We start from the raw sequence: 15,139 nt of genomic DNA on the forward strand, positions 1-15,139 counted from the left end.
AATACCAATATCTACAATTCATTTTGAAATGCATCAAAAAGTAAAGCGTATTGATGGATGATTTGTTGGCTGGATAAATGAATAAATAGATTATATATGTGGTAAGTCAAATATGACAAAATATTAGCAGTTGCAAAATCTAAGTATTGAGTTTAGGGGATTCACTGTACATTTTCAATATTTTTTAAAATATATTTTATTGATTTCAGAAAGGAAGGGAGAGAGAGATAGAAGCATCAATGATGAGAGAGAATCATTGGTCAGCTGCCTTCTGCATGCCCCACACTGGGGACTGAACCTGCAACCCCGTCATGTGTCCTGATTGAAATCGAACTGTGACCTCCTGGTTCATAGGTTGACACTCAACCACTGAGCCACGCCAGCTGGGTTTATTTCAATATGTCTATTATGGAAATTTTTAATGGAAAATTTTTCCAAAAAAATGTAATTGTGTTTTATAGTCATAGACCTGTGAAGTATGCCACACCTGGATTACACAGGATTTAATTTCAGATGCTTTCGTCATTTTTCCTGGGAGTTAAAGCTCTCACCACAATCTCTCTTCTGAGGCTGCCTCTTCTTTTCTCCCTTTCTCTCTCTAAAACTAAAATTTCTGGTCCTTTTACCAGGACATATTCATTTAAACATTGAGTGTGCTATAAACAATGTAACCAGAATGCTGGCACTTATAGAGGTGATTCTCAGGATTGCCCAAGGTTGGGGATAGTTAGAACAACTTGGCTCTGTTGAGAATCTTCCTCAGGGCCTCCTTCACTTCCTTGTTCCTCAGGCTGTAAATGAGAGGGTTCAACATGGGGATGACAGTTGTATAGAACACAGACACCACCCGATCCTCCTCTGAGGACTGGCCCGAGTTATCCCGCAGGTACATGAAGATGAGGGTGCCAAAGAAGAGTGACACAGCCGTGAGGTGGGAGGTACAAGTAGAGAAGGTCTTGGCCCTGCCTCCAGCTGAGGGGATCCTCATAATGGCCACGATGATAAACAGGTAGGACACCAAAATCACCACCAGGCAGGCAGGGATAACAAAAATGGCAAACACAATAATGACCACTTCCTGGGTGTAACTATCCCCACAGGTCAGCTTTAAAAGAGGAGGGAGGTCACAGAAAATAAAGTCGATCTCATTGGTTCCGCAGAAGGAGAGAGTGAAAGCTGCGACTGTCCGCACCAAGGCACTGAGGAGACCAGCAATGTAAGCTCCAGCCACAGAACACAAACAAGCCTTCTGCGTCATGATGGTAGCATACAGTAGGGGTTGGCACACGGCCACATAGCGGTCATAAGCCATGAGGGCCAGAAGATAGCAGTCAATGGAGCCAAAGAAGGTGAAGAGGAAGAACTGAGCAGCACAGCATGTGTAGGATAAAGTTGCCCCAAGTTCCAGCAACACAGCCATCATCTGAGGCACGGTGACAGATGAATAGCAGATGTCCATGAAAGAGAGGTGACTCAAAAGGAAGTACATTGGGGTGTGGAGCCGGTGGTCCACATGGATCAGGATAATCATGCCCAAGTTCCCCAATAAGGTGATGAGATAGATAAATAGAAAGAGGAGGAAGAGAGGGAGTGCCCGTTCAGGATAGTCAGTGAATGCTATAAGGAGGAATTCGGTCACTAAAGTGAGGTTCTTCTTTGCCATGGAGTCAGAGGAACCTGAGAGGGCTGGATGAGAAGCAAGTTAGGAAGCTATAAATAGGATTTAACTGCATTTCTAGTTAACATTTTATTAAACATGTACTAAGGACAAAATATGCCAGGTACTGTGTGGGGCTTCAGAGATGACTGGGCTTAGCTCTTACCTTTAAGGAAATTCTCTGACAAGAAGTCATTTTAGTATATCAAGAAAACCAATACAGGCAGACATTTTTAGAATAAGAGTACATATTCTCCCACCCTTATCACTAACTAACTGAGTGAGCCCTTGTGACTCAGATAACCACTCTTTTTTAAATTAAATTTATTGAGGTGACATCGGTTAATAAGATCATACAGTATTCAAGTGTACATTTCTATGATACATGATCTGTGTATTGCATTGTGTGCCCACCACCCAAAGTCAAATCATCTTCTGTCACCATATATTTGACCCCCTTTACCCTTTACTACCTCTCAAACCCCTTTCCCTCTAGTAACCACCATATTGTTGTCTGTGTCTATGAGTTTTTGTTTGTTTTTCTTGTTTGTTCATTTATTGCTTTCAGTTTTATATCCCACATATGAGTGAAATAATATGGTTCTTAACTTTTTTGGCCTGACTTATTTCACTTAGCATGCTATCCTCAAGGTCCATCCACGTTGTTTCAAATGACAGTATTTCATCTCTTAACCAAAATTTTCCTATTGCTCCATTAGGGGGTGGTACATGGAATCCTGCCTACCACGGAAACATCCATCTCAGCACTCTGTCCCCTTTCCTTTATGACAACAGCTTCTCCATTATTTCAAATCTTCTTTATCTCTTGCCTAGATCAAAACTACAGCTATATAACTAACAGCTCTTTCTGCCTTCAGATTTGCTTCTTGCCAATGCTTGCTCTTAATTGTGACTAGAGTGATATTTCTAAAACTTTAATTTGATCACATCTCACTCTCCTGTTAAAAATTCAATCATGGCACACCAGAAAGATTAGAATATTATTTAGACTCTTTGACATGTCGGGGAATGCCCTCCATGAGTTGCCCCCTACTTACTTCCTCATGTTTCCTTCTTCTCACTGCTCACACTCACACCCCACCCTCTCTACTCACTCTAAATTATTTGCAGCTTCTCTAATCCCCTATGTTCTCTCACATCTCTGTGCTTTCTAATCCCCTATGTTCTCTCACATCTCACAAATCACTCCTTGCTGAAACACCTTCTTTTGCCCATCCCCAGGGTCCTGCCCAGCTCCTATACAACCTTCAAACCTCAGCTAAGATTGTACTGCCCACAAGAAGTCTCTCTTACGTCTGTCTTCCCTGGTCAGGGTATGAGCCTTGGAGCTCAGCACATAGTAAGGGTTCCATATGTTTTTGTGGAATAAAGTTATCAAATGAGACATGAAGCAATTTGCAAAGGGAAAGGTACTGTACAAATGTTCAAGTGATTATTTTTATTTTTATGAAAATATTTAAAAACAACAAAATGCCTGAAGTATAAAAACTCATTAGAATCAATCAACATTTATGAAGGTTATAGCCAACATTATGATACGGGATTTCTGGACTGGAACACACAGTGTTCCCCTGGGCAGGATGGCTTCCCCAGATTCTTTGTCCGTCGGAGTCAAAGAATAAAACCATGGGCGGAAGATGGTATAGCAAAGATGGAAATTTATTGAAGAACAAGTACAGATGCCCAAGTGGGGAGGGAAAGAATCTCACAGCAGAGACTCCCACGTGGGGAAGGGGAAAGAGTCGCACCAAGTTCCTTTTTCCCGGTTTATAAAGGCTGCAGTTTTTGTGCCTCGATATCCCCTCTGATTGGCCACTATTCCCTTTGATTTGTTCACTATAGTAACTCCAGAACTCAAAGGTCAAACCTCACATGGGACACATAAGGTCCTCTTCTTTATTGTGTAAATATATGTATCCTTTTGCAACTCTATAGCCCTGTGTTTTTTTTTCCATAAACCCCCTTAATTTTAAAAATTCCCTAAATCTGCCTATTTCACCCCTAAAAATTCCTATTTCATTTAGTTTGATATTTCCATTCTCAACCTACCAATGTCCTTACTTAACAGAAAGCTGCTATATTATAGCCTCTTAGTTTGCCAAAAATAAATTTTATAAGAACTAGTATTGTACTAAATAATAGAAACACATAGAACAAAACTATTTTAAGTGATTTACATATTAACTCATTTAATCCCCACAACCACTCTTTTAGGTAAGAACTTTTATTTTCCTCATTTTATAGATAAGGAAACTGAGACAATAAGAGTTTAAGTAATGGGCCCAACATTGTACCAGTACATGGTGGAACTGTCATTAGGAACAACACTACCACAGAAGCACTATTCATCTTATAAAAGAAGTTTACGTTCATTACGTATCTACTCCAGCAGTCCAGCAGGACTTAGGAAATGTCTGCCTTTAAGTAAACAAGCGTGAATCGCAGCTCTGCAGTCTATTCATATCTGAAGGCTGATGGAGACTTTTGTGCTAATGGACAGAAGTCCTTTGGCAGAGTTGCAGTGTTGCAGGATAAAGAAGATATTTGATCGTCTTTAAAGCATTAGACTTTGGCAGCTATTCCAGTGTTGGACTGACATATTGGGGGAAATGAAAAATAAAAGAAATTGGATCTGGTGATCCATACTGAGCATAAATCAAAAGAATTGGATCAGTTTTCTCACCTGAATTCCACTTCACCTTCACCCGGCAAGTCCTCTTCTCTCTTTGTCCACTAATTTTCCTTTGTCGCTAAAGGTCTTTCACTGCTTGGAGAAGTATCCTAAATGTGTAGGGGAGAACCGCTGGTCTGGGTGGTTCTTGTCCTCCCATACCTGCTCAGTTACAATGATGAGCAAGTTACCTAATCTCTTGGGGCCTCTGTGCCCTTCCACCTCCTCCTACACTCCCCTCAGTGAATCAACATGGGGACATTAATGTCAAAGCTGCTTGAATACCGGTCACTGTACAATATCTTTCTCAATACTAATCTGTCAAACACTTTTTTCTCTGTGTTTCCTTCATATTTCTGTTTCCATGACCTGGCAATCTAGTTAAGATGCAGTCCTCACTCTGGGTTTTGTGCAGGTGCAGGATGGAATAGCAGATGTTGGAGAACAGCCTCTTCCTATGGGCTCCTGGCCCCAACACAATTCCCTCATGGAGAAGACACTAATAGTTGCTACAAAAGCTCTGAAGTCCCCAATTGATGGCTAAAGTGGTCTCTAATGAAAGGCAATTATTGCTTATGGTAATCTCAACTCCCAGTCCCAAATCCCAAAGCCCTAAGACACACTGAGTAGAGTATAAGACACACTGAGTATAGTCTAAAAGCCCTGAGCCCCAGTTCTGCACAGTCCCTTGAGGAGTGAGATACCTCTGCTTTAACTTCTCCAAACAGAACAACGTCAAAAATTGTGCCTGTTGCCATCCTCATCAACGTAACCATATCTTAGAAGAGGGGTATTTTGCAAACACAAGGCTTTGCAGGAGGACACACTGGGGACTCTACAAAGACCTCAACAAGACACAGCACATCTTCTAAGTTTGCCCTCCATATGGATCAGGTGTTTTATTAGGTCTCCCCCTTTTTTTCTCCTTAAAAGCAAATGAAATTATAGGGAAAACAATAGCCTGGGATTTTGCCCAGAGGAGAAATTGGCAAGTTCTTGTTGGCATGATCTTTGCCAGCTCTCTGCATCTTTGACACTGATATTTTTAGCCCCAAATTCATAGGTATTTTGTTAAGTCATTGAATTTCAACATGTCCCAATTTAGAAAAGGAAATGAGAAATAAGAGAAAGTAAGACCACATAGTTCATTGATTCATCATTGTACTAAGAGTTCTAAACAAAGAGCAAGAGATACAAAATGAAACAAAGCCCTCAAAAAAACCACCCACAATGCCTGTCTATAAGGAATATGCAGCCTAATAGATAGTATACATCCTATAATAAAACAAGGCCTGAACTCTAAAGCAAGATGTAGGTAAGATGCCATGGGGATTCAATGTAGGCAACATTACTTACATGGGGTGAATCAGGAATGACTTTCCAGAGGAGGTGACAGTTAGTTTGGATAGAGGTTGGGGTGGAAAGATGATGGGAAAACTTTTCAGGAAAGGGGACCAGTGTGAGCAAATTCATAGGGTAGGACAGCCCAGGGAATACTCCTGGGATGATGAGTGCAAGGAACTTTGGCAACAGAAAAGGTTGTCACTAGGCAAGTCCAGAACTAGGGTGATGTGAGTGAGCCACTCTCCTTAGGTACAAAAGTTAAGGAGGCACCAAAAACATTAGTAAACAAGGTAAATAATATTTAAAAATCAATGCAAAAATTTTATTATGAACAAAACATCATATTAAACAAATTGATTTTTCTTTTTGCCTCAGTCTCTAATTATTATGATATTATGTCATAATAGACGTATCATATGATATCATAAGACGTATCATATGATATGTCTTAGCATATCACTAGTATTAGGAGATATGCTTTAAAAGGGAGGGCAAGATCAGAGGGCTTTCAGAAGACTGGCTTTTTAAAAATGCCTTTTAATCATCTAGGGATATTCCACTTCTTTCCTCTCTTCCCTCCACGTAAGAAAGAAAAGAAAATGTAGGAAGGTCAATTTCATGAGATTGAATACTTGCAGAGTATTTTCACCATTTCAAAGCACTCTCTTCATCTATCTTCACAAGAGCCCTAATTATTGAGAGAGATAATGGGACTCCTCATTTGTCCTGATATAAAAACAAGGCAAGAGGGGCCCAAGGTCATATAGTTAGTTACTTGGTAAGTGAACTAGAAATTTTGCCTATCCTATATACATTACTAGTGGACTCTACCTAAGCCACAGCCCTCAGTGCCCAAACGCACATTTATTTATGACCACATGCACACACATGCATATGCATGCCAGAGCTCATTAGGTGAAGAGGTGGGTCCTCTGGGCTAGGCTATATTAACAAACTACCTTAAAACTAGAGTGACCTTACACAATAAGTTTTTTTACCCATGAAAAATCTAGTGTGCTGAACACACTATGCAATATACAGACAATGTATCATAGAATTGTACACTTGAAACTTATATAATCTTATTAACCAATGTCATCTCAACAAATTTAGTAAAATTAAAAATAATACAATTATTTACCACAGGAAAAAATCTAGCATGATTTAGTTAGTTCTCTTCCATCTTGTAGCTATGCCATTTAAAACAAGTGGCCTTCAAGATTGCTAGTACAGGGGAAGAGCAGGTGAAGGTCATGTAAAATATCGCTAAGGACCAGGCCTGGAAGTGGTCTACTTCACCTTTCCCCACATCCCAGTGACCAAAATGCAGTCATATGGTCTCTACACCACTACAGGGGATCTAGAAAATGTACAGGAACATGTGAATATTTGTGAAAACAAATATTGGGGCTAAAATCTCTGCCACAACCCTCTTCCTTTGTTGAGTATAATTTCTGGAACCCATCCCAAAATTTCCGAGGACACTCAAGGGCTCACTATTGCATTCATATGGCTCTCCATTTTTCCCTTTCCACTAAAGCATTATTTACATTGTACCCACTTCCCATAACTACTCACCCTACCCAGTACCACATTGTGCAAATCATAAAACATGGCATTTTTTTCTTTTTTTCTTCATTCTTTAAAGCAAAATTAACACAGTGCTTGTTTGGATAACAGACTCATAATAAAGATATTATAGAAAATCTACAGGTTAGCCAGATGTGACTCATCTGGACTGGGGTTGGTTTACTTGGCCAAACTGGAGCTCAATTCATGATTTGTTTCATGTGTCTCTCATCATCTTTGGGTCAGCAAGATACTCAGTACATCTTTTTCTAACAATGGCAGAAGCACAGGTGAGCAAAGTCCAATGATCAAAGCACATTTCAAGTCTTTGCTTAATCGGGTCTGCTAATGTCCATCTGCCAAAGAAAGTCCCATGGTCAAGTTTAACATCCTGGAGCAGTGAAAGAAGAGTGGAGTGAATATTTCTGAGCAATAATCCAGTCTTTCCTATCGCCCATAAATACTCATGCCCTACCACCCCAATCACATGCAAAATTGATTCACCACCATCCTGAGACCCCCACCCACTGACTCCAACAAATTATATAATTGGGATCAAAGTCTAGAATCTTGTGACCTCTATCAGTCTAAATGCAGCTCCCCTTGGTGTAGAGAACAATGAACTAAAAAGACAAGTTATCTGCCTGCCCTACAAACACCCAACATGCATTGATGAACCAGGCAGGATAACCTCGGTAAAAAAAACCCATTAGAAAAGGGGAAGAATGACAGTCACGTGGCAATTACTGGTCCACAGCAATTCTGAGCTCCTACGGGGCAAATATTGCCATATCCCCCTCTCCTCAGAATAAGTGCCTTGTTAGGTCATTAACCTACTCCCTGGTGGAGATAGAGCACCCCAGCTGGGTGTTCCTCATGGGTCTTAGAAAAATATCATGACCGTTAGATATTTTTCATACCCAAAGGTACTTTAATCCTAAATGCAGATAACTTTTATTTTGGCCTTTTCTCTTGCCATTACCAATCCCTAAGCACTTAGAGTTTACCAGAGAGAAGACATTATAAGTTCTGGTTAAGAGTATGGATTCTGGTATCGGGCTGCTTGGGTTTGAATCCTGGATCCATCTTTTTCTAGCGGTGTGATTTTGGAAAATATGCATAATCTCACTGTACTTCAACTTCCTCATTTGTAAATTCAAATAACAGTACCAACCTCATAAAGTTATGAAGGGAATCAAATGAAATAGAAATGAAAGAGAGAAAGTAAAGCCATGCTTCAGTGAGGTACCCTGATCTTCACCATCAGAAGGGTGTTCCCCAGACCACTTCCCGAATTCAATCTTTCTTTCTACTTCTTATCTGAATCTTTACACATTATAGAGTCCAAACCAATGGGTTACTTTAAAATAGCACTAAAACTTCCTATCTGAGTTATAATGAATGTAGATCCCACTAATAAAAATTGTGAGGTCCACAGAAATAGCCAACATTCCCTAATGCCCACTGTGTGCCAGGCAACATGCCAAGCACTTCACATGTAACTTAAAAATTAAATACAGCCCTAACCGGTTTGGCTCAGTGGATAGAGCATCAGCCTGTGGATGAAGGGTCTCAGGTTCGATTCCAGTCAAGGGCATGTACGATGAAGGGTCTCAGGTTCGATTCCAGTCAAGGGCATGTACCTTGGTTGTGGGCACATCCCCAATAGGGGGTGTGCAGGAGGGAGCTGATCGATGTTTCTCTCTCATCGATGTTTCTAACTCTCTATACCTCTCCCTTCCTCTCTGTAAAAAATCAATAAAGTATATATTTTAAAAAATTAAATACAAATAATTAAAACAAAATGTAACATTTCTAATCATATGTGGAAATATCCTCCTCAAAGATAAAGCATTCTTTCTTATAGTAGTCCTCATAAATCCATTATGCAACTGTCATCTCATCGCCTCCCTATTTAATTTTGCTCTTCCCTAGCTCAATATTAATATTACTGCTGATGTCACCTTCCTTGTTGTTGCCATTACATAATTTAATTTCAAATCTTTATCAGTATTTCTCCCCATTATATGTGGAATTTCCTTCGTTGACATTCTGTCTTTCATGGGTTTCCCTGGAGACAGGCTTCATGGAAAACTCCTTACCTGAGGATTCTCTGCCTCTGGGGCCTGATTCCATGCCGTTATGTGCTGCAAACACTTGCAAATGATAATGACAGCCCAGATGGTTAGTACAACAGAGGAGGTTTTTGATGAGCATTTTGCCGAGCTGTAAAGATAATTAGTACAACCTGGTTTATTAAGAGCTTTCCTCTGGGCCTCCTTCTCTTCCTTGTTCTTCAGGCTATAAAATCAGAAAGTTGAGCCTGGGACTCACAAGTAGGTAGAACATGGTCACAGCTTTTTCCCTTCCAGGGCCTTGCCTAAATCATTGCATGCATAGATTAAAGCTCGGCTCCCCAAGAGCAACCAACTGCAGTTATATATAAGGCAAAAGTAGAGCAGGTCTTAGCCAGGCGACCTGAGTTGCAGATGTTTAGATGGCCTTGTTGATGAACAGGTAGGTGAACAGGATCACAGATAGTCTGGTCAGAATCATATATAGAGCAAATCATATGGAGTAGCAGAAATCACATAGCAGCAGCTGCTACAGGAAGCAATCTACCCAGGTTAGTGCCAGCAGCGATGGGAGGTCACAGAAAATGAAATCAATTGATGAGGGCACTGAGAGGAGAGAGAGACAGTGAAATGTGTATCTAGGCTTGATTACATTTGTCAAACCTCCTAAAATATGAAGTTACCAGCTTCTGCCATGGGACTTATCATGATGACATAAAGCAGGGGTTGATAATGGCTGAAAAATAATCATAGACATCTGAAAATCTAACTAGTATTTACCAAGATGAGACCTTAATTTCACTCAAGTAATATTTTAGAATATTAAGCACCGGCTTCCCACCATCGCCATCAATTCTTCCAACCCAGTACCCTAAGTTCCTTACAGCCCTGGTTTTACCTCCATGACTCAGGAAGCAGGGATTACTTGTCATGCACTTTCTCTTTAGGAGCAAGCCTGATGCATATTTCCAGACTAAAGGGTAGAATGAGTATACTACACATTAATGGGGGAGAAAAAAATGAACAAGTGATCTATAAAGGGGACAAGAGACAAACTGCCATCAATTTTTCACCTACTGTACTGAACACTAAAAGTCAAAGGAAAGAAAATTGTCCATAAAGATCAGACAAAATGATTTTGAATTTAAAATTTAATTCCCAAACTATCATTCAAATGTTAATTAATCATACAAGACATTTTCTGACCACAGTGTAAGGCATACAGCATTTCACAAAGGTCTAGCCAAAAAGGATATCAACCATTTGACATATTGAAATAGCCGGTTCAGTTACACTCAAGATAAAGTGGCACTCATCCTGAAATTCCAAGTTATTTAGAAATAACTGACAAAAGGGATCGAGGAGTCATGAAACCATGGGAGGTGATAGTAAATGATCAGGATACTTTTAAATAGAACCCTTAAAAGAAACAAAGTGTGCTTCTTGCATGCCACAGACATCGAGCCTGTGTTAGGTGCCAGGAACTGTGAGGAATGTGTTCAACCTGAAGGAGTGCATTCATGCGCTCATCACATCATCCACATATATTTACTGGGTACTTACTACATGCCAGGCAGTCTTAGGCACTGAGCACACAGCAGAGAATTTACATAATTGTGGGGCAACAGACAACAAAGCACAAAAGGAAAACATGTTATGTCCGATGGTAATAAGAGCTACACATGAAATTATAGCAGTAAAGGATGTTAGGGAGGTTGTTTGCCATTTTAAATAGGATGATCATGAGAACCTCATCAGAACGTGATATTTGAACAATGATTTGAAGGAATCAAGGGAGTAAGTTAGACAATACCTAGAGGAATAGGATTCTAGTAGAGGGAACATCAAGTGCAAAGGTCCTGAGGTGAGATCATGTCTGCTGTGTTCAAAGGTCAGCAAGGAGTTCAGAGTCTAGGAGAAGAAACAATCATTCAAGAAAGGAACTATTTAATAATTCAATGTGGCAAGTAATGATGCTGGGAATTTTTGTTAATTAATTATGGGAAGCTGTGCCAGAATTCTGGTGTGGGACTGCGGAACGAGAGTGTTTGATATAGCTGGCAGCAGTGGGCAACAAGGTCAAGTTAAACTAAACCTTTGTGCACATGACAAGTGAAAAAAATGTGATTTGGCAGCTTTGGGATGGGTGTGGACCGAGTACACCTGATCCGTTTCCTCACCTGAACCCCACTTCACCTTTCTCTGGACACTCTCTTTCCCTCCTTGTTTATTGTTCTTTCATTGCTCATGACCTTGTGCTCTTCCACTGAGGCTGAGGGTGTAGAAAAACAGCACCATATGAGGTAGCCAGTCACCAGGGTCCTCATCCCCAACCCCTGCCCCATCTCACCACTATCCTCGACTAGCTGTTCATTTCCTGACTAAGTCCTTTAAGCTCTCTAAGCTTCCACTTCCTCAGCTATTTATTATGCACCCCCCAAAAAATATATGATAGTCATGACTTAGCCGCCTGCAGACAGGAAGCTGGAGGTACTCTAACTTGGTGATTAACTTTTCTTCCTATTTCCCTTTCCATGAATTCCTACCTGTGGTTACCATATGTCCACCCCCAACCCCATGTGAGCACGGGAGGATGGGAGAACAGGAATACTCTTAGTCTTGGGCTCCTGGCTCCAGCATAAGACTCTAGTAGTATGTTCTAGTAGAATACACTGTTGTATTCTATCAATGGCTGACCTGGGTCCCCAAGAAGAGATTATTGCTATATATTGGGATTCCTTACATGCAAATGGCACCCTTAATGTGCGAATAGAAAAGGTCTCTACTCCCCCCATTTCTAAAAGCATTTGCCCTTTTGGGCCATCTCTAACAATGGTTGAGGAAGTCCGAATTCTGGTTCTGATTTGTTCATGAGGAGTTGCTTGTCTTCTGAGGTCCGATTCCCTCATTTGGAATAATGACGAATCACAGGCTCTGCCACCCTCACCAGCTGTGACTAGAAGAAAGACATTTTGTAAATACAGGGCTCCCCCTCTATGCTTCACCCAGAGATGGTATAATGGGAACCTATTCACCTGGGGAAAGACAAGGCCTATTGTAGCCACAGTTTGTCCTCCTGGGGTCAGGTGCTTCATCAGGTTTCTCCCTTTAATCTTTAACACAAGAGAAACCTCAGGGGGGAAAATAAGTAGGACAAGTACATTGCCCAGAGAAGCAACTGGCACAGTCTGCAGGTTGGCATGACCTTTGCCAGCTCTATGCAGCTGAGAAATTGTGGCAATTATTCTTAGCATCTGATGTACCAGCATTTTTTATGAGTCTCAAAATGTCCAGGCAAGAAAAAGGAAAGGCACAGGTCAGGAAGAAATCCTTTGCTAAAAATGGGACCAGGAAGGGGACAGGTGGTAGCCACCTGCACATTCAGTCATATTGTCATTGTTTACTGTGGAAGGTGCTCTACAGTCCATGGGCTGAAACTTACACACACACATATACACACACACACATTTCCTGCTTTCAAGAATTTTATAGGCTATCATGTAATCAATCACTTGATTGTAATTGTCATATATGTAATCAATCATTTCCACACCAGGATAGAAATTCAGGGAGATGATTCCCGAGGAAGTGGCATTTGGACTGAAGCTTGTCACGTAAAATTTCAAACTCCCTATTCTTCTTGCCCTATCTTATCTTTCTCCAGAGCTATTATAACCTTCTAAAATAAGATGTAATTCACTTATTATATTTATTGTCTATCCCCCTCACCCCTATGCTAACTCTGACCAAGGCTGCTCCTTCACTTTCTTCCCACTGCATTACTCCTAGTTGAGAAAAATGCAAAGAAAGAAAAATGAATGGGCTCTTATATTTGTGGAGTACCTGTGACTTTTCAGAGCAATGTCCCATCTCAGATGAGCTCTGTGAAGAACATATATCATATGACCCTTCTATTCTGCTGGAGCAGTAATATAGGCAGGGGGTGGGGGAGAAGGATGGAAGGTTACTCAAGGTCATTCGCCTAATACCCACCAACATTGTAGAGATGTCACTAGGATTTCTCCCAGTATATAGGAAGCTCTCAAACTACAGAAGTCATTATTTCATTTTTCTTATATCACATTTTGCAGGGGGAAAAGGTATTAAATTACATTCTTAGTACTACCATCTGGAACTGTGAAAATTTTTCTGACTCCTTTGCCTTTCCTGCCTCCTTACAGAAAATAAAACCACCCTTCACTTCAGTGCCCTAGCTTTCACGAAGACCCAGGAAGATTTTTTTCAACTAACAGAGGGTGGTAGAGGCAGCTTCACTAATGCAAGGCTCCCGCCTGTTCCTTGCTTCCAAAAAAAGTTTAATCATGATTATAATGTATTCATGAACCACATCATTAGTAGAGTCGCAAATCAGAGATCCTGAGTTTTACCATCCTGACAGCTCATTGTTAAAATGATATTCTTTCTACGTATCACATAAAACAGATTCAAACAAAATACAATATTTCTAAAAGATGAAAGGTGACTTTCTCGGGAATGTTAGGACATTTCTACTTTTGCCTTATACTGCTAACTGGTAACAATAATGGCTTGTTAACATGTTACACGGTAACGAAGAAGGTGAGAATAACTGTTGAGAGCCTTCCTCAAGCACTGCTTCCGTTTCTCGGATCTCTAGGCTATAAATCAAAAAGTTCCATGCAAGAACTGAAAGTTCCATTGCAATGATCACATCAATTTCTTATTACAGAAGACAGGCTAAATCCCTAAAAGACAACAGAAGACTGCTCTTAAATAGTATCTTCTTAATTAGGCTATTAATTTGTAACCCCCTGTAATGCCCGTGCTATTTTTGTCTCTTCTAGTAGAGGCCACATCATTCTGAAAGTCAGTTAAATAAAGGAGGATTCTTTCCTATTTCTTTCAGAACAGCACTTTGCCAAAGCTCAGCATGCCTTCAGTCAAATTTCACTTTATGCATCAGAATGAAATTTAACTTTAAGATCACTCATTCTTGTTTTTACAGTAAAGAATTTGGGTTCTTCTACACAGGCCAAGTGTTCACCATTCTCATTAGTACTTGGAAGCTCTCTTTGCCTCAAGTTCTGTATCTATATTAGTCTGCTGGGGCTGCCATAACAAAATGCCATGGACTGTGTGGTTTAAATGACAGGAATTTATTTTCTCACAGTTCTGGAGTCTGGAATCCAAGACCAGAGTGTCGACGTGGTTCCATTCTGGTGGGAGCTCTCTTTCTGGCTCCCTTATTGTAGACGACCGCCTTCCTGCTGTGCCCTCACATGGTGGAGAGAGGTGTCTCTGTTGTCTCCTCTTACAAGGACACTGATCCCATCAGATTAGGGCCCCAACCTTATGACCTGATTTAGCCTTAATTATTTCCTTACTCCAAATGCAATCACACTGAGGATTAGGTTCCACCATATGAATTGGGCTGAATAAAATTCAGTTCACAGTAGTATCCAAAAACCATAGTCAGGCCTTATCTATCTGAAAAAATTGAATGGTGATATGATAAAAGTTTAATAGTCTGGACAATTTATTGGGACTTGCCCTTAGAAGGCCTGAAATTAAGTAGTTTATATAAAGTAAACTCTAATTATGGAGAACTTTTCCTTTGCTCCCCCCTAAATAAACATAAACCCCACCTTTATTTATGTTCTTGATTGCAAAATTTGGCTTTATAAGCGAATGTTTGCTTTTCCAAGATAATGGCACATACCTATTATCAAGTTATCAAAGTCTTGGGGCAAGAAACCCCCCTAAAAATAAAAACCCTTGGGATTATAGATAAATATCATATACTAGAGGCCCGGTGCACAAAAA

General features: G+C 40.4%; 1 protein-coding gene across 1 annotated transcript; it reads right to left on the reverse strand.

The window, feature by feature from the left end:
• Window positions 1-727: 727 nt before the first annotated feature.
• Window positions 728-1,663, reverse strand: LOC102418359 (olfactory receptor 9Q1). The gene has a single exon (XM_006092034.2). It carries the CDS (start codon window positions 1,661-1,663, stop codon window positions 728-730), a length of 936 nt encoding a protein of 311 aa, XP_006092096.1.
• Window positions 1,664-15,139: the final 13,476 nt, after the last annotated feature.

The sequence above is a fragment of the Myotis lucifugus genome, unplaced genomic scaffold, assembly GCF_000147115.1.
Source record: "Myotis lucifugus unplaced genomic scaffold, Myoluc2.0 scaffold_97, whole genome shotgun sequence".
In the NCBI taxonomy this organism is placed as follows: domain Eukaryota; kingdom Metazoa; phylum Chordata; class Mammalia; order Chiroptera; family Vespertilionidae; genus Myotis; species Myotis lucifugus.